The following is a 25,016-nucleotide window of genomic DNA, read 5'->3' as shown; positions in this document are numbered from 1 at the left end:
TTGCTGATTATTCTACCACAGACATTTTTTTTATAAAAATTCAAGTTAACTCGTTGCCAATGATTTTTTTATTAGTTTGGCGTGGAAACTTGCGATCGTCGAATCACCAAACATTGTCTTCCAAGCTGGTCTCTGTAGAAATAGACATCTGCATGTATATCATTATTTACAGTGCCTGAGTTCGTCTACATTTACTTAAAAATCCCAGTGGGTTATAGAACCAGCTACCAAAAAATATGCAGTTTTTGCACCGTGTGAGTGTAACGTTCACTGTCGTTAAGTAACCAGTTGTAACATAACAACGAGCACCCTGGATTATGTCCTTAATGTCACCTCTAATTCTAGCATGAACACAGCTGCAAAATAATGAAGAGAGACGTTGCTGCTCAACAGTATATTGTTTCCGAGGACATTACGCATGCACTGTGTCACTCCTCCATGCTTTACGAACCTGATTGAGATTTCATTAAAATAAGGTCTTTAAGATTCAGGAGAGAGAGTAGGAAGGGTAAATTGTCTTTTCTTAAATTGGCAAAAAGTCCTTGTCAGTGACCCCCACGAACTTGAATGATATTTGACTGGATTAGAGAGTGTCTGACAAATAGGAAATAGAAGTTTGTAATGAGAGTTAAGATACAGGATAGAGGGAAGTTACAAGCAGGCTCGATACTCGGACCGCATCTGTTTTTTTTATTCGTGTGGAGCGGAGGAGGTAGACTCGTCCATATCGATATTTGCACATGATACTAAATAGATGAGAAGGATGCTGTGTGAAGAGAACAGCATAATTCTACCAAAGGACAGACATGAGTCAAAGAAATATATTCAAGAAGTTATGACAGGCACCTCCATCCACAACCTTATGGCCAGATTTTACAATTCATCAAACCAACTCATGATTCCTACATCCCCACCGTCCTCCTCCTTACCCCACTTCACCGCTTCCTCTTTCTCATTCTTGTTCTCATCCTTCTCACTTTAATCTCTGCACACACACACACACACATTCCCCCACCATTCTTCTACCCTATTTTCTTCTCCTTTATAATTTTCCTCATAATTTTTGTCGTCCTCTTCACCACTTAATTCCTGAGGAGCAGCTTGAGGAGTAATGCTTTAGAGTAGACTTGGCGTCATACTTATGCCTCGCAGCCCAAATACAGTAGATCATATACCATGTCTTCCCCCTGAACATCTCGTATGGGAGGTCCCGGACACTCAAGGTAATGGAAGTCCACTCTCTGATATGGTGTCCAGAGGTGGATGGAAAAGTCTAGGTAGTCTTTAACTCTTCAGGGTTAAATGTAATTGCAAGAACATAATGGTCAAAACATTCTTGAGTAACTATGATTGTTATCAACGCTGATACAATGTCTTCGACGTTGATTAAGCGTTGATTCAACGTTGAATCAGTGTCGTTTGCCCAACATGTGCTTTGTTATGATCTTTGATGCACTGTTGCCTTGGTCTCATGTCACTGCCATTCATGACTCATAACTCAATTTGCCAATATCTGCATCATTCATCTGGTAGACGTTATCACTGTTTTCCTAAATGTTGTACTCTGAACTCATGAAAGTTAACTGCAACTTTCTTAGTTCTGAAATGTGATGAGGACTTTTTGGAATTCCACAGTCTTCACTCGATATTTTTATTTGTCCCGCATTATTGTTATCTGCAAATTTGCCGATATCACTGTTCACCCCAACATCTGAATCGTTTACATATATTGCGTAATAGTGGCTTTAGGCATTGTATGTACTAGCTCTATCTATAAATTCATCAATATTTGTATCACCCCTTGTATGTTTGTCCTTTACCTGAATAAACATTTGAATTTGAATTTTGAATTTTTTGATATTAACACAATGTCCAAAAGAAAAACGGACACTTGGGATTCAGTCGTGAACATTTCTCCGTTCTGACTAAAACCCCGTTGATGTTAGCTCTCTGTTGCCTACCCTTCCACCAGGCTCTGATCTAATTAAGACTCCAGTAACATCAATCTTAACTTTCCTGATCAGCTTCTCGTGGGATACTGTGCCCAAGGCATTGATAAGGTCTAGATAACATCACAACTAATATTTCTGTTGACTGTCTTGAATACTCTTGTGTACAAGTACAGCAGATTTAAGACGAAATCACTATTGCAAGAAAGCATGTTCTTTTTCAGACTATGTATGTAAATATATATAATTATATATACAGCATCATTTGTAAAGGTGTTTGCCTATATAAATCGTTATTATAGCCTCGAGTAGCTTTCCTATTATCGAAGTCCGGCCAATCAGATGGCACTTCTCAAAAAGGGATCTGCTTCCCTATGAATATTATAGAGCAAATTCTTGAATCGATGATCGCAAACGCAATTTGTTTACTGATTGGAAACTAAGATTTTAATAAAGGATTCACAACAATGTTTTTACTGTTTCTTCGGTCATTGTTCTCCAGCTTCCTGCAGTTGCCTATATTCTTATGTACTCAAAGAGCTGCTTGTTTTAGAAGCTGCGTGTACTCTTAAAACTGCTTATTTTTTAAGAACCATTCGCACAATGGACTTGATAATGGTCCAGGACGGACCGAAACGTCGTGTCTGGTGTGTGGTTTATCTTCATATCTTCAGCCACGTTATTGTGACTCATCGTCTGCATTTTGAAGAGCCATGACTTTGAAGCTATGTGCATTCTTGAAGCTGTGAGTGCCGTTGAAGACGAGTGCACACATTAAAACTGCAGGTGTACACTCTCTCGAGCTATTACGGCAGGTGCTGAGATTAGTACACTGCCAAGTGTCTCTGTGCCTCGGTTCATTAACCAGGTGTGCACAGATGTCACCTCTTTTTTTGGTAGAGTTGCAACATTTTTCGAGTATGGCTTACAGGGATTAATGTTCGCATCGTGCATGAGTATTAATGTTGGTAATTATGATTGTAGATGAGAGAAAGAGAGAGAGAGATAAAAGGATGAGAGGAATGACGTTAGTTTAAATTTCCCGTTGATATTACAACCGGAAAGAGATAGGTCATTGACGGTTCGTAAAGCAAATGCACACACACACACACACACACACACACACACACACACACACACACACACACACACACACACACACACACACACACACACACACACACCCACACACACACACACACACACACACACACACACACAACTATGTGAGTACAACTAGGTAAACACACACGTGCGCGCGCGTACGCGTCAAACATGAAACGAAGCTGGAGAAAGTTCAGCGGTATGCCACCAGACTAATCCCAGAGCTGAGAGTCCATGAATTACCACGAAACACCGTCAGAATTAAACCAAACAGCGGTGAAGAGAAGAAACAGAGAAGACATGATTACCACATATAAAATACTATGTGGGATTGACAGGGTAGAACAATTATTTATCATAATTATAGACTTTGTATTGATTGTTTTTAGTTTCATTGGAGTAAATAAATAGAGTAAACCAAGAAGGGAAACGGCTGAGTCTGCAAACACATCTTCAAATTTACATAGATTAGTCCAAAGGGTTCCGATCAACTTTAGGTTAACAGGCAGGACTCAAGCGCTAAAACTCAACCCCCGGAAACCTAGCTAGATGAGTACACAGGTTCAAGGTGCTTTTTTATGTTCTGACTTTTCTAGCATGTAATTTCTGTACTTTGATAATCCTCAGTAGTGAGCTAGGTGTGTTTTTGGGGGGAGTGTTGTTCACCGTAGCATGAACACAAGGTCAGAATGTTCCCTGTTACATGATAATGCTTCCCTGTGATGATGATGCAGAGTGCTTGGCGGTCTTGCTACATAATGCTGTAGAATGGTGCTTGGCGTTCCAGCTACTCGATGCCGTAGAGTACAATGCCTGGCGTTCAATGCTACTCTATGCTGTAGAACACTGTGCCCTGCGTTCTCTCCTACTTGATGCTGTAGAACACAGTGCCTTGCGTTCTCTCCTACTTGATGCTGTAGAGTACAGTGCCTAGCTTTACCTATTACACGATGCTGTACATTTCAGTACTTAACATTCCCTGTTGTACGATGTCGTAAAACACTGTGCCTGGCACTCCCTGCTACACTATTCTGTAGAGTGCTGTGCCTGACAAACTTACAAGGAGCAGCTTGAAAACCTCGAGGATCACTCTGCCCTCGACATTCGATGCAATAAATTTGTACATAGATCGATCAATCAGATTAAGCACCGTTGAATCAGGACAATAACTGGATATGTGACCACTGATACCCAGTGTTCTTTGCTATCGGGACGTCGATATGCCACAGGCTTCTTGTCCCGGAGTAAAAAGGCATATTCCTGTGCTTGGATTTAAAGTGTTTACTATAGAGTACTTCCGGCTAGATGAAACTCAAAGTATACACGTCTCCCGGCGTTAACAGGAGTCACTGTAAGGAACCTGAAGACAAAATTTGAATTAAAAACATATACGAAATATCTTACCTTTAAGGCGGGTCCATTCTGGTGGCTCGGTGACTTCTATGGTCTCACTCATCTCATGTTCCAGGAACATGAACATTACTCCCCCCAGCATGAGGAACATGGCGTACACAACACACAAGACTACTGATTGGTGAGAGTCCATTTTCTGGGTTAACTTATTTATATTTTGTGAAGATGTAATCTATTTCTACTGTACGTGGATAACTTGTTGGCCGAATAACGTCCGTAGAGGTCTTTGATGCTGTGGATATTTCGTAATACGAGATATTGCCCACTTTTTGTTTCGTTCACATTTAAGGATGCATATGCTTGGAGAACATGTGTAGAGAGACTGGGAGGGAGGGTGAACATGCACACAAGCAGCTGGTGCGGTGGTCCTCCTGCAACTGACCCCCCCTCGTAGGTCAAACTCACGCCTCCACCACCCTGGTGATCTTCCAGCACACCCCCGCCCCGGTGGACCACTCCGCGCCCTCACCCACGCCTCTCCTCACACACTGGGCTTTACACCTGCTGCTAACACGGAGATTTATACCTCATTTCCATACCAGTCAACACTCAACCAACACAACAACTCCAACTGCGCTTCACGCAGCGATGGGTTGGTTATCTTGCTAATCTGGCAGCCACTCGGGTTGCCGCTAGTCTGTTTATATGTGTATGTACTCACGCCTACCTAGTCTCTTATTATACGGGAGTATATTTCATAAGACCTGAACTGCCGCACGCTTGACATTACAGTGAAAGAGAACATCTGATAAGCGGAGAATGTGGGAGCAAATGTTAGCGTGGCATCTTGGAGGAAGGTGGTTGTGGGAGCCAATAATCTCGCGGTGCGCCAGCAACTCGTCTAGCGGAACTCTCACTGAGTGCGGCAGCCACTAGCACCCACCTGACCAACACTACACTCCACAACAGTGTAGTGGAACGGGGTGGGCCGGGGCTAAGTACCAAATGAGAGAGGAAAACTTCCACGTATCTGGAGTTTAAGACCGGTCAGGAGTCATGAAGCATTTACGAAACCTGTACATCTTTTCTCAATCGTGACTGCTTAGTTTATAATAACATTAACCTTTGATTATGAAGTTTTAAAGCTCGTAAACTGTTTACTATATGTAAAGCATGTCATCATTATTAAGGAAAGATGTACAGGTTTCGTAAGTGGTTGTGCAATGATGAATTTCGGTTCTGAGACAAAGTGAAATCTACACTAGCTAGTCCATCAATCATTACAATGGCATGCAAGAGCCGCATATCTATGGATCATGCTGAAAAATCAACAGACTCATAAATGTTCCTACAACTTGTATTAGACGCAGTTACAAGCAACTCTGGGTGTTTACATTACCTACTGACTATTCACACACTCTGCATCACCATGTGATGGAATGGGGGAACAATGGAAGATTACTGTCACAATACATTTAAACGTATTTCATTAATACTATTTTACCATAAATCTTAGCTCAGTGCATCCATGGGGAGCTTTTCCCTATCAAGCACCACGCCGCCCGCTGGCTGGGTGCGGGGGTGCTTGATAGGTAAATTAACTAGTTAAATAGATAAATACAGTTATATACTTACTGTATTTATTTAACTATATAAATATTTATTTATGTGTATTTAACTAGCTTACTATAAATGTAACTTGCTTAGGTGGGGTACATCGACAGACTCGTTTTTACAAGCCGGTGTTCGATCCCCGACGGACCAGTTGGTTAGACACCGTTCTTTCCCACCTTCCCTGTCCTAATATCCCCCATCAAGTGCTGTGTTGCAATACTGGCTAAACGCTTTCTCCTCATTACCTTACTAGTTCCTGAACCTCTTTACATGACACTATAACGTTTCTGCCACTTGCTGAATGAGTATGGGTTCCCTAATACTAAACTCTCATACACTAACTATTCGCACTACTTTAATACACTGAAACACTCATCCATTGTGTTAGGGCCTCTTGGGACAACGATGATTGTTTGGTAAACTGTAAATAGACTCTTAATGTATATGCAGGCGATGAGTCACAATAACGTGGCTGAAGTATGTTGACCAGATCACACATTAAAAGGTGAAGGGACGACGACGTTTCGGTCCGTCCTGGACCATTCTCAAGTCGATTGTCTTGATTGCGTCGATTGTCACAATCGACTTGAGAATGGTCCAGGACGGACCGAAACGTCGTCGTCTCTTCACCTTCTAGTGTGTGGTCTTAATGTATATGTTAACAAACTAGTGTTAATACCGTGACTTACTATGCTGGACCTTGTATACCATGTATATCAAACCCATTAGGTTCTCCTGATGGTTCCAATAGTCGGACAGGAAACTTCTTAGGCTTATCGAGGCCTCCCTAAGTCAACTACTAGTTAAATTACCCCAGGATGCATCCCACAACAGCTGTTTAACTCACACTGTAACTGTGATTTCTGTGTGTATTGAACCCAAAGCATGTCAATACACTATACCATATACCACGTACTGCCAATCAGAACGGCACTGAGAAAAATCTTTGGAGTAAGATGTCATGCTCGAACCTACATCTTGGGTCTCCTCAGACGATCACCGTACTACCAGTTGACTCTCTGTACGGCGTGCGTCCTGGGTCCCGCTTGTTCGAGCCCATCGTTCTCACGGAAGTATCACGATATTGTGACACCATTGTGCGTAGAACTGCATAGTTCCGCTAATGGTTGTTCACATGGTCATTGAATAACCTGATATTCAGGATGATTGAAAGGTTTGCTTTCCCGGTATTGCTTTGAGCCCTCTTACTCTGGATACTGTCCTTGGAGTCCTTCTGACCCACTGATATGTCTTCATACTCTTGAACTGTCTCTGCTACTGCTTGTGTCCAGTGCTGGTTGTCCCCACTACTGGTTGTGTCCAGTGCTGGTTGTCCCCACTACTAGTTCTCTCTCCCTCTCTGCTATCAGATACAGCGGTGTATTAGATAATACGAGCATTGCATGGAGCTATTTAACATCAGAAAAAAGCATCAACTGGATGCTGTTCCTGCCCACGACGGAGATTGGGCCGACCTTCAGATTAGTTTTTAATAATATTGCGATTCTACATGATTCAGGCTTTCCGCAGTGTGTTTGTGTGCACGCGCGCACGTGCGTGTGTGTATGTGTTTTGCATATTTTTGTTTTGTGTGTGTGTTCATACACATAGTTTTTGTGTGTATGTACTCACCTAGATATCCTTGCCGGGTGGAGCATGCAATATTATTTTTTTCCATTGCATGAAGAACTTCCTCATCAAACTCATCTGTTATACTCAAATTCTATGTCAGTTGGAATATAACCAATCACAGGCAAGTAGGCCTCTGACGTCATGCCAGACAGAGGAGCATCAGCCATGCTCCCAGCAGCCTCAGTTCTCCTCACAGACCCAGAGTAGGTGGACCTCGGCTGGCCAGATATATACCTTGTTGTCTCGGTCAATAAATATATACAGAAGCGACTACTGTGTCTACATTCAACCCGAACAAGGCAAACGAATACATCACAGAAATCAGAAGTTCCTTCTGACTTCTGAGACTCATCTGTGTCCCCAGTGTCCATTTACGTCCTTGTTCAAATATTCCTAACTGAGCAGTGCCTCTCTATCTACTTAGTCATTCCGCTTAGAATCTTGTACGTCGTTATCAAGTCTGCTTTATTCCTTTTTATCTCAAGTGTGGTGAGATCCAGTTCCCTCAGTTTGCCTCATAGCTCAAGCCCTTCAGCTCAGGAACTGGCATTATTGCATATCTTTGAACAGGGTATGAATGGACACAGGAAGATGGAAGTAGGGCATACCCAAGGAAGGGCAAACGTAGACTTAGTATTCGACCTTCCTAACAATGAGCTTAGGCTTCAGCCTACAGTTTAGACCTATTGTCTTATGTATGACCCTCTGTCCTGCGTGACAGTGAATACCAGCATTATCCTCACTTTAATAACACTATCAAAATCCTCAGATTAGGCAAAATTGTAATTAATTTTGCCAATAAAGATGTTAATAATAAATAGGCCCCAACCCATCCTATTACATAATACGCATCATTTATTACGACATCGTCCAGTCCGGTTAAAAAGAACTATGACGCATTAGTATAAAATACAACATCTTAGTATTTACGTTCTCCATGCATCGGCCATGATAAGTTATAAGTTAGTTTGGGTTCGTAAGTTTCTGATTAGGCAAAATTAGTCGTATTTTTTACGGAATTTGTTTTGTGTTGATTTTCCTGGATACGTGAGTGGTCGGCCTCGATCTTTCCGTGCTTGGGCTGCCTTGGTGTAACTGACGAGGTGGGGCTGCGAGAGTAAATGCCAGTTCACAGCAATAACAGCCTCTCGGATCAGCCCGGCCTCTTGGATCAGCCCGGCCTCTCGGATCAGCCCGGCCTCTCGACTTGCTAATCCGTTAAAAATACAACTGTATTGCCTAATCAGAAACATACGAACTGAAGGAAACTCACCTACAACGTATCGAAACCGATGTATAGAAAGCGTCAATATTACGGTGCTTTCATTTTTAATAAAAGTACTTTTTTTTGTAACGGCGGTAGTTAATGAGAGGCTGAAGAGGAGTTAGACAAAGGGACCTTTTTACCCTGTCGTAGCTCAGTCGATTAAAGCAGTGTCTGGGATGCTCCCGAACGCAGGTTCGAATCCTCGTCACGGCCCTTGTGGATTTGTTCAAAGGGACTGACTTCTATGGCCTTGTACGTGAATACTACCAGGAGAGCTTCTCACTATAGCTGTATCTGCCTAAAACTTTCTATACGCTGTTTTCGGTCCCTTCTATCTGTATTCCCACCAGTATCTGTCACTGTATTTCGGTCCTTCGCTCTCCAATCCTATTTGGAGCTTCCCTGTCCACAGTCACCTTTTTTATTTTCTGACTGCTGGCTAGTGCAAATTGCTGCGTCCTGCGAAGTGGCTGCTTGCATTCCGTGGTGATGGAGATTGGTATGGAGAAAGCGAGGAAGGATAATTGGAAAGAATAAGAAGAGAAAGATGTCGAATAAGAGGAGAGAGACTGAGCAGTCCAATCGAGGTACCGACCAGATAAACCTGTTTTGCTCAATGACTGCGGTGCTGTACATGCGCGTGCGAGAGTTGGGCGCATGGCTGACAGCTGCGTCACGTCAGCAGCGCCAGCCAACGCTGACAGCCTTTGTACGTAATCCTGAGAACACCGTCAGTCACCTATAGAGCCGGCGATCAGTTCTCTGCAGCACTCACGCATGCAGTATCGTCATGAGCCCTGGTCGCGGACCGGGCCGCGGGGACACTAAAGCCCCGAAATCATGTGAGATGAGTCTGGTCGTTCTTATGAGGAACTCATCACACGTAGTTCTTGCTTGACTCATAAGTACTGTAAGGATAATGACATTTATTTACATGTAAACAGATTAGTGTAAATAATGCTTTTGTTAACATAAGAAGAGGGAAGAAGTAAGTGCGTGACGGAGGTGGAAGCAACCGCAGGAGATAAGGGGTGGTGGAGAAGAGACTGTATTTAGGTAGTGGAGCAAGGAAGAGAGGAAATAAGCAGGGGGTGGAGAGGAGGCTGCGGGTGTGTAGCTAGGAAGAGAGTAGGTAAGATGTGCCCCACATCCAACCCATGCTTCTACACTTAAAGCGATTTTAAAATTAGTACTGATCTTCAATCATGTTCATAGTTGTTACCTGGCCACCTGCAGCCTTGCCCACACTTGCGTCACCCTCCCACCTGACACCCTCCCACCTGACACCCCTCCCACCTGACACACCCTCCCACCCTTCTCCCCTCCCCCCTCCAGGTAACTAATCACCTTGCCATCTTTTGCTACCCCGTGTAGCCCGTGCTTCATGGACATTTCGTTCTGAGTAGCTAAATCTAAAACAATAACAACATTTTGCTTCCCAACCCTATCCCTAACCATCTCCTGCTCTCTCACCTTCCCTTACTCCCTAAACCTCCTCACCTTCATACCCCCCTCCTCCACATCACCCTCCCCCCCCCCTTCCCCCTCAAAAAATTGAATTGGCCTGATGTAATCTTTTCCCCTCGGTGTGAGGAGACTAGCAATACTCGCCATTTCTGAAGACGCCACAAGGGCAACATTACCATGCTGCAGGAGGCCTCTGTTGCTAGGGGCCACCACGTAGTCCTGCTTGCTCGCTCCTGTCGCCTCCGACGCTCTCCCCAGCCCAAGCAAGTTACCTTAAGTCATGATATTATAGTAAAGACAATAATGCAAGTAATAATAATAATAAGAGTATTAATTATAATAATAAAATAATATTACTAATAATAATGGTAGCTTTATTATGGATATGCATGTTAGATAATCTTGGATACTCGTGTGAAGTCTCTACACGGACACCAAAATATTCAGCTCCTTGCCATTTTTTCTAGTGTGTGTGTGTGTGTGTGTGTGTGTGTGTGTGTGTGTGTGTGTGTGTGTGTGTGTGTGTGTGTGTGTGTGGGTGGATGTGTGTTTACTTATAAATATATTTGCGTGTATACGTTCATGTGCGTGTATGCAGTTGTATGTGTGTGTACATGTGTGTGAGCGTGAACCCTTACTTAAAGACAAGCAAATCTCTTAACTCACCTTCAGAACGTTCATAGTTTAATGTAATGGCTCAATGGCCGCGTTTTGGTCATATTTACATTATTTTTTTTTATTCAGTTCGCTCTAAAAACTTCTTCTAACCTATTCCATTTATTGTGTGTTCCACACACACACACACACACACACACCACCAAAATAAAAACACACAATACACGCACAACCAAACGACATTTCTAGGAATACCTTCACTCTTACCGGGTTATACAATTGTCTGACTGGAGAGTTAAGATTGCAGCAAAGTGGCGTCATATTTCTTGAAATTTGTCTTCGCGTCATCAGTGACGTCACTGGCTTGAGCTTGGTCAAGGTCTGGTCTCAATAAGTTAGTGTGAGTACTCTGTACTTACCTATTACAGGGTTAGAGAGCTGCTACAGAACATAGTGAGGGGTTGAATGCTCAGTAACTCACTATGTACTAGAGCAGTTCTCTAACCCACTCTATAAAAGATGAAAAATGTGTATATATGTTGTTTACCATTGTTGTAAGGTACGATCACGTCTGTAGTAGAAAATTAACTAAAAACAACTTATTAGTGACTATGGGGGAAGTGGGGTTTAGCTTTTTGTGTCCCCATCTACTAGTCTTTCCCCTCACCTAGGTGTGCTTGCATTGGCTGAGCTGTAGTTCTGTAGTCTCGCTTTTTGACCTTCAGTCTGCAGGTGTACCGGTTCGCGAACCCTTTGAGCTCTTATCATATCTACAGTTTAAGCTGTCTGGCGTCTGCCTCCCATGCTAAATAATCTCTACTGGGCTACCCTTGAGTTACTTTGTATGTGGTGATCATGTCTCCAAGGCTTTTCTTCAAGTGAAAATAGCTTTCATTCCTGTAGTATTGGCTTTAGTAAATGCATCAGCCGTTGTAGTTTCATTTATGAACTATCCAGAGAGCAGTGGCATTGGTCAGTGGTCATTTTAATTGTAGTCTCAGCAGTTGTAGTCGTAGGAGTAGCCTTATAAGACTAACTCGTCGTAGTAGCAGTTTATTATGTAGTATAATAGTGATGAAGGTACTGCAGCACAATCGGTTCGCAACCGAGTCTCGGGGTTTGAACCCCCACAGTAGAAAAGGACGTTTGGGCTGGCTTCTTTTCATCTGATACCTCTATTCGTCGAGCAGTAAATAGGCACATGGGAGTTAAGCAACTGTTGTGGGTCGTAAGCTGGGGAGGGTCATCAGTAACTGGTTATCCACGTTTACCTATCACGTTTCCAGTCCCCGAAACTGGAAACCACGCGTAAACAGTAATGTTATGAACAATAGAGTTATGAACAGTAGAGTTATATAAACAGTAGCATTAACAGTAGCGGTAGCAACAGGGCATTAAGTCCAGCAGCATTCTTCATAACTACTACTTACGTTATCGGCAAACAGCATTAACAGTCGCAGCGGTAGCAATTGCAACATCAGAAGTACCAGCTACATCGACATCAAGAGCATTTATAACTGTAACATTTACAACATCAGTAGCATTGATAACTATATCAGCATTGTCAGCTGCGATGTTAGCTGCAGCATTGTCAGCTGCGATGTTAGCTGCAGCATTGTTAGCGGTGATGTTAGCTGCAGCTTTGTCAGCGGTGATGTTAGCGGCAGCATTACTATAATAAGTTTATTTACACAAATGTACTTTGATATGTGACATAAAAGGGGAAGATACATAGAGGAGACAAGAACATTACATAAAGCTACTATTACGCTGTGAACACTTTGGGCATAACTCAAGATAAAATTTAGATTGTATAAAGGTTTGATGAGGTGGACACTTATACTAACAAGAAGCTAAGTATCATATAAAATTGTGCGAGACATTTTGCAAATTATATTCATTGTTTACATATGGATCTTAAACCCTGGGATTACCACCTTTCTCATCTAGTTGTCATGGAGCTTTTTTTTGCTGTCTGTGTCATCCATCCAGTTCTCTCTTTTCTTTCTCACTGGCAAATATTTTTGGACAAGTGCAATGAAGACCATTTTTCCATGATGCTTTCATGTCTTGATCTCTTAACTACTTCCAGGAGGTATTTTCTAATCCCTCTTTCATTCTATAATGCCCGAAACGCAGCGCGTACTAGTGGCTTTACAAGATTGTAAATACTATGCTATGTATTCTCTCTAACCCAATGTACTTGTTTATAAATAAAAAAAATAAAAATAAATAAATAGTCTCCTCGAAAGTCATCGTTCTGGGCCCATATATGGATTTATTTATTTATTTATATATATACAAGAAGTTACGTTGGGGGTTAACAGAGAATATAGAAAATAAGTAGAATTAACATTCTTGTAAAGCCATTAGCAATTTCCACTAGTAATCTAGCCACTAGATTTCTGTAATTGTATTCTATTTTAGATATTCGGGCCACATGAAGGGGCGAGTGTCTCCCTTACCTAGATTTGGTCGATCACGCTTTCTTTTGATATCAGCACAAGATCTGGAATGTTGCTATCAGTGGTGGACTTCTGTCACAAGCTGTATGAAAAAAGGAGTCCTGTACTAACTCCAGAAATTGTTCCTCTTGAATCAATTGTCTCGTGGTTAATATCCCCAATTATAAGAGCTTAGGCTTCAGCTGTAGCATGTCACATTATGTAGCTCTGAAACTTCCTCTGATGTTGCCGTGTCTGCCAAGTAATTACATACTTCTTCAGTTTTTTTTTCAGCTAGAATGTCCCTTCAATTATGTCATTTCGTCTCCATATTTCGCTGATCCGAATGGTGTCGAGATTCTTACCCTCGCTGTATGCACACGCTTCGTCAAATTTATTGACTAGGCTTCCTGACATTTGTATAGTAACAATTTACTATAATAACATTGTATAGGAAAAATTTAAACTCTGGACATTGTTCCTAGGGGACTGATAGATTAATATAATTCAATAATTTGAATTATATCTAAATTCAATAATTATAGCAATTATATAATTCAATATAATTGAATTCTGTAATTAAAAAAAATCAATATTTATATTGAATACAGTAAATTGAATTGAATCTAGGGTACTGAGAGATTAATTAGAGATTAATATCTTTGGGTTTCCCATATAGTTTTGGCTATTCGTGATCATTTTTCACAGGTGCGATTCGAATATGTTTAAAAAGTAGAGTACTGATCAAAGGTAACTAGCACTGAATGTTGAAAGGTGGAATCCAAGAGCCGAAGGTCAACCCCTGTGAACGCAATAAAGGGTGTGTGTGTGTAAATGAGTGAGTCCTACAATATTTCTAACGAAAGAAAACTGTTACACATGAACGAAAATGAATTCTACTAGAAGGATGACTTACGTAAAAATATATACACTGTTCACTATTGTAAATACAGTTATATTGGATTGAAAGATACAGGAGCAATTTTCTGATATTCAAATTTAGTTTTTCTAGCACTTGAACACTAGTAACGAGTTGTCAGACTTATGAATCATAATCCGGTTGATCAGGTATCCCCTAGGAAGTGTTTTATCAAGTTTCATTTTGAGATTCAAAATTAAGTTAACAGGAATACAGTCTTAAGTTCTACATAAACGAAGAACTTAAGCTAGTCAATATATTCGAATAAATATTTATGGGCCCAGTAAATAAATAAAATTAATAAGTAAAGGTGTAAGTATGCATGGCCCTTCGCTGAGGAACGTCTGTTTCCACGCTCTACTTCGCCTCGCTCCTCAGGCCTTTGCTGACGTCTATACATATGTTAGTTTAGTTCATACACAAGGAAAAGAAGAAATACCAATTGCTACAAGCAGTTGGCCTTCGGAGGTCGTAGGCACCTCCAAGATATGAGCCCAGATTTGACAGCATATTCACTAATAACTGAAGCTAGTATCCACTATTTAGATTTCGTCATGGTCAGAATATGCCTAAATAGAATAGTAGAGACAGCAATTAAGTAACATAAATATATGATACTTTTAGAATTAAGTAATAAATTAAAAAATACTCTGATATCAATATAATATCTTGTAGAACAAGGGAAAGAAACGCCCTCCCGTAGGCTCTGGCTACATCGTAGAACCTAGGCACTGTGCCTACTGTATCTAATGGATAATCTGGCACTTGCTATAAGGGGCCATTAATCACCGACTTTCAGCCATTTCTAAATGGGAGAGGGTGATGACGGGTAACATTTGCGGCTGAGGAAACACCAGGCGATGATGACAATAAATCAGCATGTGGCAAATGTGACAAGTGAACAAATGGGTGGCAAGAACATAGTGTTCAGGGATAAGGTGGACATTTTGGGAATGAAGTTGTTCTCTGACTATGAAGACTCACGTGCTGAAACTAGCAAGTAAGGCAGCCAAGAAACTCACAGCTATACGGCGCATCTAATACCTCTTGACAGCAGGAGTTGCAAAACCCTATATGAAGCACAAGTTCGCTCTCATCTTAAGTATACACCCCCCCTCTCCTGGACTGCCTGCCTCTCCATCATTCATCGGAACTTTGGACAAAGTGGAGAACCGCATGAGAAAGCTCATCTCTAGTCTTGATCAGGTCTGGTTGGACTGGTCAAAACAAGAGAGCCTTCAACACCTGCGAGATCTTGGTAGACTTCCTGTTCTGTTCAAGGCCACCATTCTCAAGGTTCCCAACCTAGAACCTTGGTTCCTTACAAGAAGGTGGCACCCGTAACACAAGGCGCTCAGTCATCAACAGCCTCTTTCTGGCAATGCCTTTCTCAAGAACATCATTCACTCCTAGTTCACTAATAGATAAAAATAATTAGGGCATCAAATAGATGTGTTTCCAGGGTCAGGCTTCAGATGAGTTGATCGAGGCCAACAACTCTTAGCTTGCTGTTTCATTAGTAACATCAATGACATTCCTAATGACCCTCCCCCCCTTAGTCTGTCTAGAAAAGAGAGACGCCGAATTTGGAACTAAGGAGGCGAGTGGAAGAGGAAAGAGGAAAGGTGAGAGAGGTAAAAGAGGGAGGGGAATGATAGAGGTACAAGAGTGACGGGGGGAATGAAGAGGAACAAGAGGGAAAGGGTGAGAGAGGTGTAAGGTGGAGAAAATAAAGAGGTGGCAGTGTGTGTGTATGTATATGAGAGAGAGAGAGAGAGAGAGCTGAGGAAGGACATTGGAAGGACATATCAAAGAGTGGGAGAGAGAGAGAGAGAGAGAGATGAGATGAAAGACTTAGAAATATAGGAGAGAGAGAGAGAGATGAGATGAAAGACTTAGAAATCTAGGAGAGATGGAGTAAGAATAAGACGGAGAGAAAGACACATTTAGAAGAGGGAGAAGGAATATTGAGGTAGTAATAGATAGTTATAATAGTGTAGAACGAACGGGAGGTGGGAAAGAGAATAAGAATAGGAAGGTGGGAAAAGGTTATAGTGAATGAAAGAGGTGGAAGAGAGAAGTGATAGATGGAAAAGGGGGGCAGTAGGGAGGACAGAGTGGAGGGGTGTGAGGGGGGGGGATGAAGGCAAGAGGGAGAAGGTCCAGCGAGTGACCAGCTTGCATCAATCAATAAGGAACGAGAGGGGGGGGGGGGAGAGGCAGGTAGGGGGGGGGGGAAGAGGGGTGTGGCGGGCGCAATGCATTTGAGGGGGTAGGGAGAGGGGGGGGTTGTAGGAGTGTAGAAGATCGGAGGAAAATTAAGATGAGGAGTAAGAAGAAGAAGAATAGAAGGAGACGAAATGGGACGATATTTGATAAATGGGAGGGGGGAGGGAGGGGCGTCTTAATACACAGGGAAATGAAAGGGAAAATTGGAACAAAACTTGTGAGGGGGGATCAGCTGGAGAGGGGGGGGGGGTTGAATGGGGGTGAGAATAGGGTGTTTGGGTCTCCCGCGGGAGACGGCTCCGAGAAGCAAAAGAGAAGCAAAAGTGTTGCGTGCTATGGAAAAGGGAATATTCCAAGGGAATAAATGGGGAATCATAACGAATGGGGAAAGAGGAGAGGGAAAGTAAAGGGAGGGAATGAGAGGGAGGGCGCGTCTTTGGCTTGAGCAGTGGAAGGGGTTCCTGGGACGCTTACAAGCACGAACAAACGGAAAAGGTATGAAACAGGACAACTGAACAGATATAAAGGTTAAGTGAAGGAAATCGACACAGGAAGTATATGAGAAAGAAGCGGAGGGTAACAAGAGAGACTGAATATACATAAGATAGAAGACGAGAAGTAAGAAAATAAAGTGATGGCAGAAGAGGCTTGTATACAGCGATAAATTGGAGAGGAAGCAACAAAGGACAAGCAAGACAAGTAAGAAATTGGAAAGAAGTGGGAAGGAGGGTGGAAGGGAGGAATGGAGGGAGGGAAGGGAAGATAAAAACCAGTAGTCGAGAGCGAACACCGAGAACAGGAATGCAGGACAAGGCATGGAAGCAAGAGGTAGGTTGCTGCCTTGGGCGGCGGCCCAGCAGGGGGGAAGGTAGGTAGGTAGGTGTACTCACCTAGAAGCTCTCCCCTAAGTGTACTTAAACGGTTCAGCATTAGCTCCTTGCCCCGCCTTCCCAGTTCTTTTAGTGCGATGCATTCACGTTTTATCATAATTTTTAGATTTAAAGATTTCCATAGAGTTAACTTCAAACTATACACCGAATATTTATCCTCCGTTACCCTTTATATATATATATATATAATATAGAGTTCAGTTACCCTCACGGTAATTGAACTTCAGTACAACTAGGTGAGTACACCGGTGTGTGTGTGTGTGTGTGAGCTTGTGTGCGTGCGTGCGTGAGTGTGCTTGCGAGTGCGTGCATGTGCTTACCTATCAATGACTACGGCGAGTGAGATCTAGTTCTTTATGCCCTGCCTCTTGTGCGTATGTGTGCTTGTGTGCGCGAGTGCGTACGTGCATGCACGTGTGTGTGTGTGTTTGAGGCGGAGGTGCTAGACAGGGGGGGGGGTAAGGGGGTGACAAGTACCGGGAGAGGGGGGGGGGAGGGTGGATATGGTTCGTTGATCGAGGGTTGGGGTAGAGGGGGGGGGTTGCAATGGAGGGAATGTATGGAATCCATGAATACGGAGAGGGAGGGGAAAAGAGAGGGAAGAAAAAAAACAAGAGGATGGGAGAGATAAACAAGAGTGTCTAGTGAGCAGATTGGAAGGAAATAGAGATAGATTGGAAGGAAAGAACCAATGAAGAATGGATGAGCGGGTGAAAGAGAGCAAGGAATCAACGAGATTGATAGATATTAGTAAAGAATAGGAGGAGAGGTGTCGGAGGATATTCAATGAAAAATTAAATGAAAGCTAGGGCTGTCTCTTGAATAATTCACTATTCATAGAGAGAGGCATAGAGGGAAAGAGTGAGAGAGAGAGAGAGAGAGAGTATGTATGTGTGTGCGTAGGTATATATGGACATGAGTACTGCCACAGATATGACATAGAATATATATGTTTACTCAAAAAATACTGTCAGTATATATATGCATAAAGTGCACTTTCAGCATCTACCGGACCATGGCCAACGTCCAGGTTGCTTACAGGACTCTGATCGACTCCAAGACTTGTCTACTTTATAGGTTCCAGGTCGATCCACGAACTGTCCACTCTACAGGACCCTGATCGACGCCCCAATTTTCTACAGGACCCAGGTCGACACCATGACTCCACTCTACAGTACCCTGGTCGACGACTAGACTGTCCACTTTACAGGACCCTGGTCGACGCCAAGATTATGCACTTTACAGGACCCTGATCGACACCCGGGCTATCTATTCTACAGGACCCTGATCGACACCCAGCCTGTCTATTCTACAGGACCCTGGTCGACGCCCAAGACTGTCAACAGGACCCCCGAAGGCTGAAGTGTAAGGAGAGAGACACCACAAGTTCGACATGCAGTGGTGGATGCCGGGGGGGGGGGGAGGCCGTGGAGGCATCAGCACTGCAATTAAGTGACCAAGAGGGAGTATTCGTTCAGATGTGTGAGGGAGGAGAGGGCGGAGGCAGAGGAGGAGGAGGAGGAAGAGGAGGCAAAATGGAAGCAGAGGAGTGGGGGGGTGGGGAGTAGGAAACGGAATAGGAGAATGTCTATGGGCAGGTTGGTGGCGAGGAGGGAAGGGGGGCGGTGGGGTAGGAAAGATGAATATTGGAAGGAAATTGGTTCTGTGTAGACAGATACAAATTGGATGGAGGGATGTAGAAGCGCGAAATTGGGAGTAGAGTTTAATGTGATAAATAGGTGCATAATGGAGGTACAAGAGAAAGACAGAGACATAGACAGATAGACACGCAAGACAGACAAGCCGCCATTACAAATAGTGCTTGTGTCAGGGTTCACATAGTATCCGAAACTCTTGTTTGTTCTCCTTCACCCAAATGAACAATGTTATTAACATATTTTTTGCCCTCTACCCCCCCCCCTTGTGGCTCTATGTCCCCCCCCTATTGTGCTATTGTGGTTACAACCACCCCCACACACTGCCCTTTCTTGCATATGTGTTTTACTCGGCACCCCCCCCCCTTGTATATTTACTTGCCTGACTGTCTTTTCCTGCCCCTAGTGTACTCGGTCGCTCCTTCCCCGTTTATATAATCTTACCCGACTCCTTCTCCATTGTATATTTACTTGTTTAAATCTTCACTATTTTCCTTGTGTATGCTTACTGCTTTTTCTGCTTTTTTATTAATTTTGTTTTCGGTGATGTACAAATGTGTGTGAACATTCTCAACCATCTTTATTGAATTACTAATTTGCTTTATCGAGATATCGGGAAACAGTTCCGGCTGTTTCCGGGTCTTTCTTCACTCTCCCCGTTTTCATTCCCTCTCATTTCTCTTCCCCTATTTCTCCTATGGTCCCCCTCTCTCACCTCTCCCCCATCTTCCACCCTCTCCACTATTCTCCTTGCCTTCTCCCCAACATCCTCACTCTTACACATAATTAAATATTATGAAACACGAATATATATATATATATATATATATATATATATATATATATATATATATATATATATATATATATATATAATATTTATGATCCGCAAGAACTTAAGCTGCTTATGTTGATGCATGCAATACCCTATTAATATTCTTTATATTATGTCATTAATCCAATTGTTTCACCCACTTGTTCACCTCATTCACATTCTGTACCACATCATCCAAAGAGAATATAAGCCTCTGCAACAGCATGGTAAAAAAGTCGATATAAAGGAAGGATAAAGTAAAGTAGTCAAGAGAGAGAGAGAGAAAGAGAGAGAGTGTGAGAGGGAGAGAGAGAGAGAGGAAACATTCCATTCATGTGAGAGGTGACCGAAGGAAGAGATGGAAAGAGACGGAGGTGATGAGAGAGGGGGGGAGTGGTGAGGGAGGGTAATGTAGGAGCAGGAGGGTCATCCCTCTCCTCTCTCACCCCTCCCCATGGCCGGCCGGACACTCACTGACCACAAAGTTCAATGAATAGTGAGGGTCGACCAGGATCCGGAGGGGCGGTGGGGTGTGGGGGGAGGGGGGGGAGGGTGAATGAACACAGGAAATAATGCACTGGTAGATGAAGAGGGAGAGAGAAGGCAAAGTTAACATGCATTTTTAAACCGTTACACTTAGGGGTGCTGATGATAGTGTTGGTAGTAGTTGTAGCGCCTGTAGTGGTGAAGAATGTAGTGGTGAAGAATGTAGTGGTGAAGGATGTAGTGGTGAAGAATGTAGTGGTGAAGGATGTAGTGGTGAAGAATGTAGTGGTGAAGGATGTAGTGGTGAAGAATGTAGTGGTGAAGGATGTAGTGGTGAAGGATGTAGTGGTGAAGAATGTAGTGGTGAAGAATGTTAAACTGTTCTATAATTTTATGTTCTTATTTATGTTTATGGAAACACATTATCAAATTATCACGTAGTTACCCATTGATGCTATTAACCAATGTACACAACTGAGTGTCAGTTTCCATAGTTTGTAGTTACCATTGCGGGGGTACATTGATGACAATAACAATGCTCAAAGTATGTGGAAGGAAAAAGGTTTTAAACCCTTGACGTAGAGCGAGATGGAGAGTGAGAGCATCGTGCATGAAAGACCAGTGAAGGCCGGTAGTCACTTTGTATCTGTCTTTGAGCAGTTATTGATAAAGGATGTGGGAAGAGGAAGCTGTGAAGGCTAACTTTTCATAAAGTGAGTACCTTGGGAGGGTAGAAATAGCTTAAGCTACTCTATCCCTTTGAGATGTATTTTCTTGTCTCAATAAACATACTTGAAGTTGAAGTGAGTATCAGAAGATCAGAGAACTCTTAATTATAATATCATGGGAATAGAACTCCGGAAAAGCAACACGAAACATGATGGATTTCATAATTAGCAAAGAATAATAATACAGTGTGTCTGGGGACAGGCACCCAGTGTGTATATATACATGTTAAGCTTATACCGAGGTCCTCCTAAGGTCGAACTACTGACCCTCCCAAGGATGTAACCCCACAATAAGCTGACTAACTACTTGATATCTATATACTGTTAGGTGATAGGAAACGCGCCCAATCATTTCTGTCCCGCTCGCGATTCGAACCCGGAATTCCCGATTGTGAATCGAAAACTGCCTCTATCGCCCCCGGCGAAAGTGACCACTGTAACAAACACTCGCGAATATGACCATTTAGCCAAGAAACAGAACTGAAGATGAAGTTTCCCTGTTGTGAACTTAGCCAAGTATGCCCTAAGTTGATCTGCTCTCAGAGACAAATGTACCCGGCTGTAAACACAATTCCCCGTCGCCCACGGGAATGTTGCAGGGTGCATGACTGGCATCAAACTTTTTATGCAATACTTCACCACAAATGCAAATTCAAGAGGCTAAACAACACAGGAGTCCAATATATAGCAACCCTTAATGTTACTGGCACGTTTCTGCCCCCAACCCTCGGGATGGGTTCATAATAAAATGATTTATTTAAACTATATACACGATTCATGTGACGATATATATATATATATATATATATATATATATATATATATATATATATATATATATATATATATATATATATATATATATATATATATATTGCTTAGAGTTCAAAGAGTTCAGAGTGTCTCTTTTTAACTTCGAGGTCGATGCTCATTAATCTGAAATGCGTTAATATTACGATGATTTTAATTCGACTGGTGGTTACGTAGAGTGCCACAAGATGGTGCAAGCAGCGGAGTGTGTTGTCAACCGGAGGAGGACCTCTGATACCTGAGGAGTAGGTGGGGGAGGTGTCGGAGAAGGTACGAGGGGTGTGGGAGGAGGGGGAGAGACGGTAGGGAAGGTGGCGGGGTGATTGTTTTGTTTCACTCAACAAAAGACTTGAAAAAGGAGCTTCAGGCTCAAACACATTATAAGGGGTTTGTCTTTTCGTTGAGGTGGTCATCAGTAGTAACAATAGACGCCGCAAAAAGTGGATTTTATTTCCAGTGTTTACGTTGTCCGAGCCACGTGGGTTCTTGTTTATTGATCAAATGGTGGAAGTACGAGGCGCGCGTAGATATGTAGATGATGTCGTCTGCTGCAGCGTCTACCTTGCCTGAACTTGTAGATATGCTGATGATGGCGCTTGCTATAAATTTACCATCATCAGGCTACCAACCTAATAATTGTGAATTTTAAACGAAATTCCCTCCTCAACGCGTGAAACAAGATAAATTCAACAGTTTTATACGCATGATAACCACAAGTATCGAAAGAGGAATCCATATTTCAAAAGCGACGATCCACTGTACTAGCTGACCGGCCCTGTTAAGCAATAAGTGTTCTCTCTCTCTCTCCTCGAGTAAAGATTGGATAAACAATTTGCCCTGGACATGTCAGTCGTGAAGTATATATGTAAAAAATTCATGTTTGAGCACTTTCGTTCTTTCTCGATTACCATCATTACGCAATTCTTCATAGTTGCCATCAAGATATGGGACGAAGGAGCTTACAGGCCAAGCTTTGAAGCTTTCAATCCGCCTTACAGACCAAGCTTTGAAACAGCGTTACAGGCCAAGCTTAGAAACCGTCATGCAGGCGAAAGCACTTTACAGGACAAGCCAACGCAGCAAGTAACGATGATTAAAGGTCAACGGACCATCCAAGGCACTTCCCATCATCAAGCACTCCCTGTGAGTAAATGTCGGGTCCCTGTGGGTCTTGTAGCCTCGCCGGGCTCGATGGCTGTCACCGTGTCAATTTCCCCATCAAGGGTTGTCTCATGGAGCGAGAAATGTGTAGAATTACCGCGGTAGTTTGATCCTAGCTGAGCCCAGGCGAAATTTCTCAGCATAGGGGAGGCTCATGAAAAACACTTGTCTATCTTTATTGTGGACGTCGTGTCAGGTTGTGTGTAGTAAGGAGGGGATCCGCTCGAGGAGGGATCCACTCCAGGTCGATTTCGCTCCAGGTCGGTTCCACTCCAGGAGGGGTTCTACGCGAGGAGGGTTCCACTCCAGGAGGGGTTCTACTCGAGGAGGGTTCCACTCCAGGAGGGTTCCACTCCAGGAGGGTTCTACTCCAGGAGGGTTCTACTCGAGGTGGGACCCACTCGAGGCAGATTCAGTTCGAAGTGGGCTTCGCTCGAGGTGAATTCCGCTCGAAGTGAGTTCTACTTGAGGCGGGTTCTGTTTGAGGCAGATGTAAATACGTGAGGATAAAGTGTAAGGGAAGGTGTGAACGTGTAATTTAGCATTATATAGTCTTTGTCTTAATACTTAATATGGAAGGCTAAGGAAATAATAATAATAATAATAATAATAACAATAATAATAATAATATTATTATTATTATTATTATTATTATTATTATTATTATTATTATTATTATTATTATTATTATTAACAGCAAGGTGTATTTCGCCCAAAGCCGATCGTGAGAGGTACCCCCATGCCAGCAACATGGCAAAGACAAACAGTACGAATATTTTTTAAAATTTAAATGTCACCCCTTTCTCTCTCTCTCTCTGCATACATAATAAAATATGGACATACAGAGGGAGATAGAAAATGATTGTGGGTTGTGTGGTGAATGTTTTTGGTGTGGGTGCGCAGGTGTAGGTGGGGTGGGAGTGAGGGTGATGTATAGCATGGGTGTAAGTGCTGTGGGTGTGAGTGTATAGATTAAAGTAATATGCCTGTAGGAAAATCGTGTGGAAGCTTAGGTGTTCAAGGGTGTAGGTGGAAGTGATTGGGGGAGAGGTTAGAAGAGGCGGAGAGAGGTTGGAGGGGGGGGAAAAGGTTGAAGGGGGTTGGGGAGAAATATGAGGTAGGAAGGTAAGACTGAGTAAGGGTGATTGATGGGGGGAGGGGGGGGAGTGATGGGGATGAGATGATAAGGGTTGAGGTGTTGGTAAAGTTGTGGGGTGCTTACCTATGAGTACTTACATGAAAGTTAAATCTAACTCTTCATGCCCCGCCTTCTAGCCTTGTTGTATCTGTTGTATTATAATTTAACTATTCAGACGTTCGGATTCCTTGTTAAATCTAGCATTGAAGCTACAAATAAAAGTTGCTTCCACAACTTCTTTCAGTGCATTCCAGTTGTTGACCACCCGTACAGGCTATGGTATTTCCTTAAATTTCTTCGACTTACTTGCATTTCTTGCTTCCTTTTGTGACTTCTGCTGATTTCTCTCACTTTTAAAAGGCCGTCCCATCTCCACCTTGTCAGTTCTACTCAATACCTTATACGCTTCGGTCATGCACCCTTTGTTTCGTCTCTCCTCCAGGTATGTTAGGTTTAGCTCAACCCACTTAGCACTGGCATTAATCTTGTGCTTTGTATTTTCTCTATTTTGGTCTTATACTTCATAAGGTGGCGATTCCATGCTGCCCTTTTGTTGCAAAGTTTATCCTCGTCAGGTGTTCAGTTATCCTCAATCTGATTACTTTTTTCCAGCACTTTACACGCAATACTTACCAGCGACCAGGTCTGTTATTTAGTGCCTCCTGTCCTCTATTTTGAATATTGGACTACATTTGCCTTTTGCGGAATTCTGGCCGGTTTCCAGTCTCAGGTATTTTATTG

The 25,016-nt window shown here is 42.7% G+C and overlaps 1 protein-coding gene and 1 long non-coding RNA gene across 6 annotated transcripts in view; one reads left to right on the top strand and one right to left on the bottom strand.

Moving 5' to 3' along the window:
- Window positions 1-5,304, bottom strand: part of LOC138355471 (potassium channel subfamily K member 10-like) — a 49,861-nt gene extending 44,557 nt beyond the window's left edge. Inside the window, exon 1 of one of the 3 annotated variants that reach the window (XR_011223941.1) lies at window positions 4,458-5,302. Coding sequence is in view for 2 of the 3 variants with exons in the window: in XM_069310586.1 (XP_069166687.1) it covers window positions 4,458-4,599 (142 nt within the window). In the remaining variant the exon portion in view is untranslated. Of the gene's footprint in view, window positions 1-4,457 lie in introns of all 3 variants that reach the window. The other 2 variants (XM_069310586.1, XM_069310585.1) reach the window with 2 other exon arrangements.
- LOC138355475 (uncharacterized) overlaps window positions 1-25,016 on the top strand; it is a 406,464-nt gene that overhangs the window by 107,426 nt on the left and 274,022 nt on the right. The gene's annotated exons all lie outside the window — the stretch shown is intronic.

This window comes from Procambarus clarkii, chromosome 67, assembly GCF_040958095.1.
Source record: "Procambarus clarkii isolate CNS0578487 chromosome 67, FALCON_Pclarkii_2.0, whole genome shotgun sequence".
Taxonomy (NCBI): Eukaryota; Metazoa; Arthropoda; class Malacostraca; order Decapoda; family Cambaridae; genus Procambarus; species Procambarus clarkii.
The sequence above is the reverse complement of the archived record's forward strand: the minus strand, read 5'-3'. Positions and strand labels throughout refer to the sequence as shown.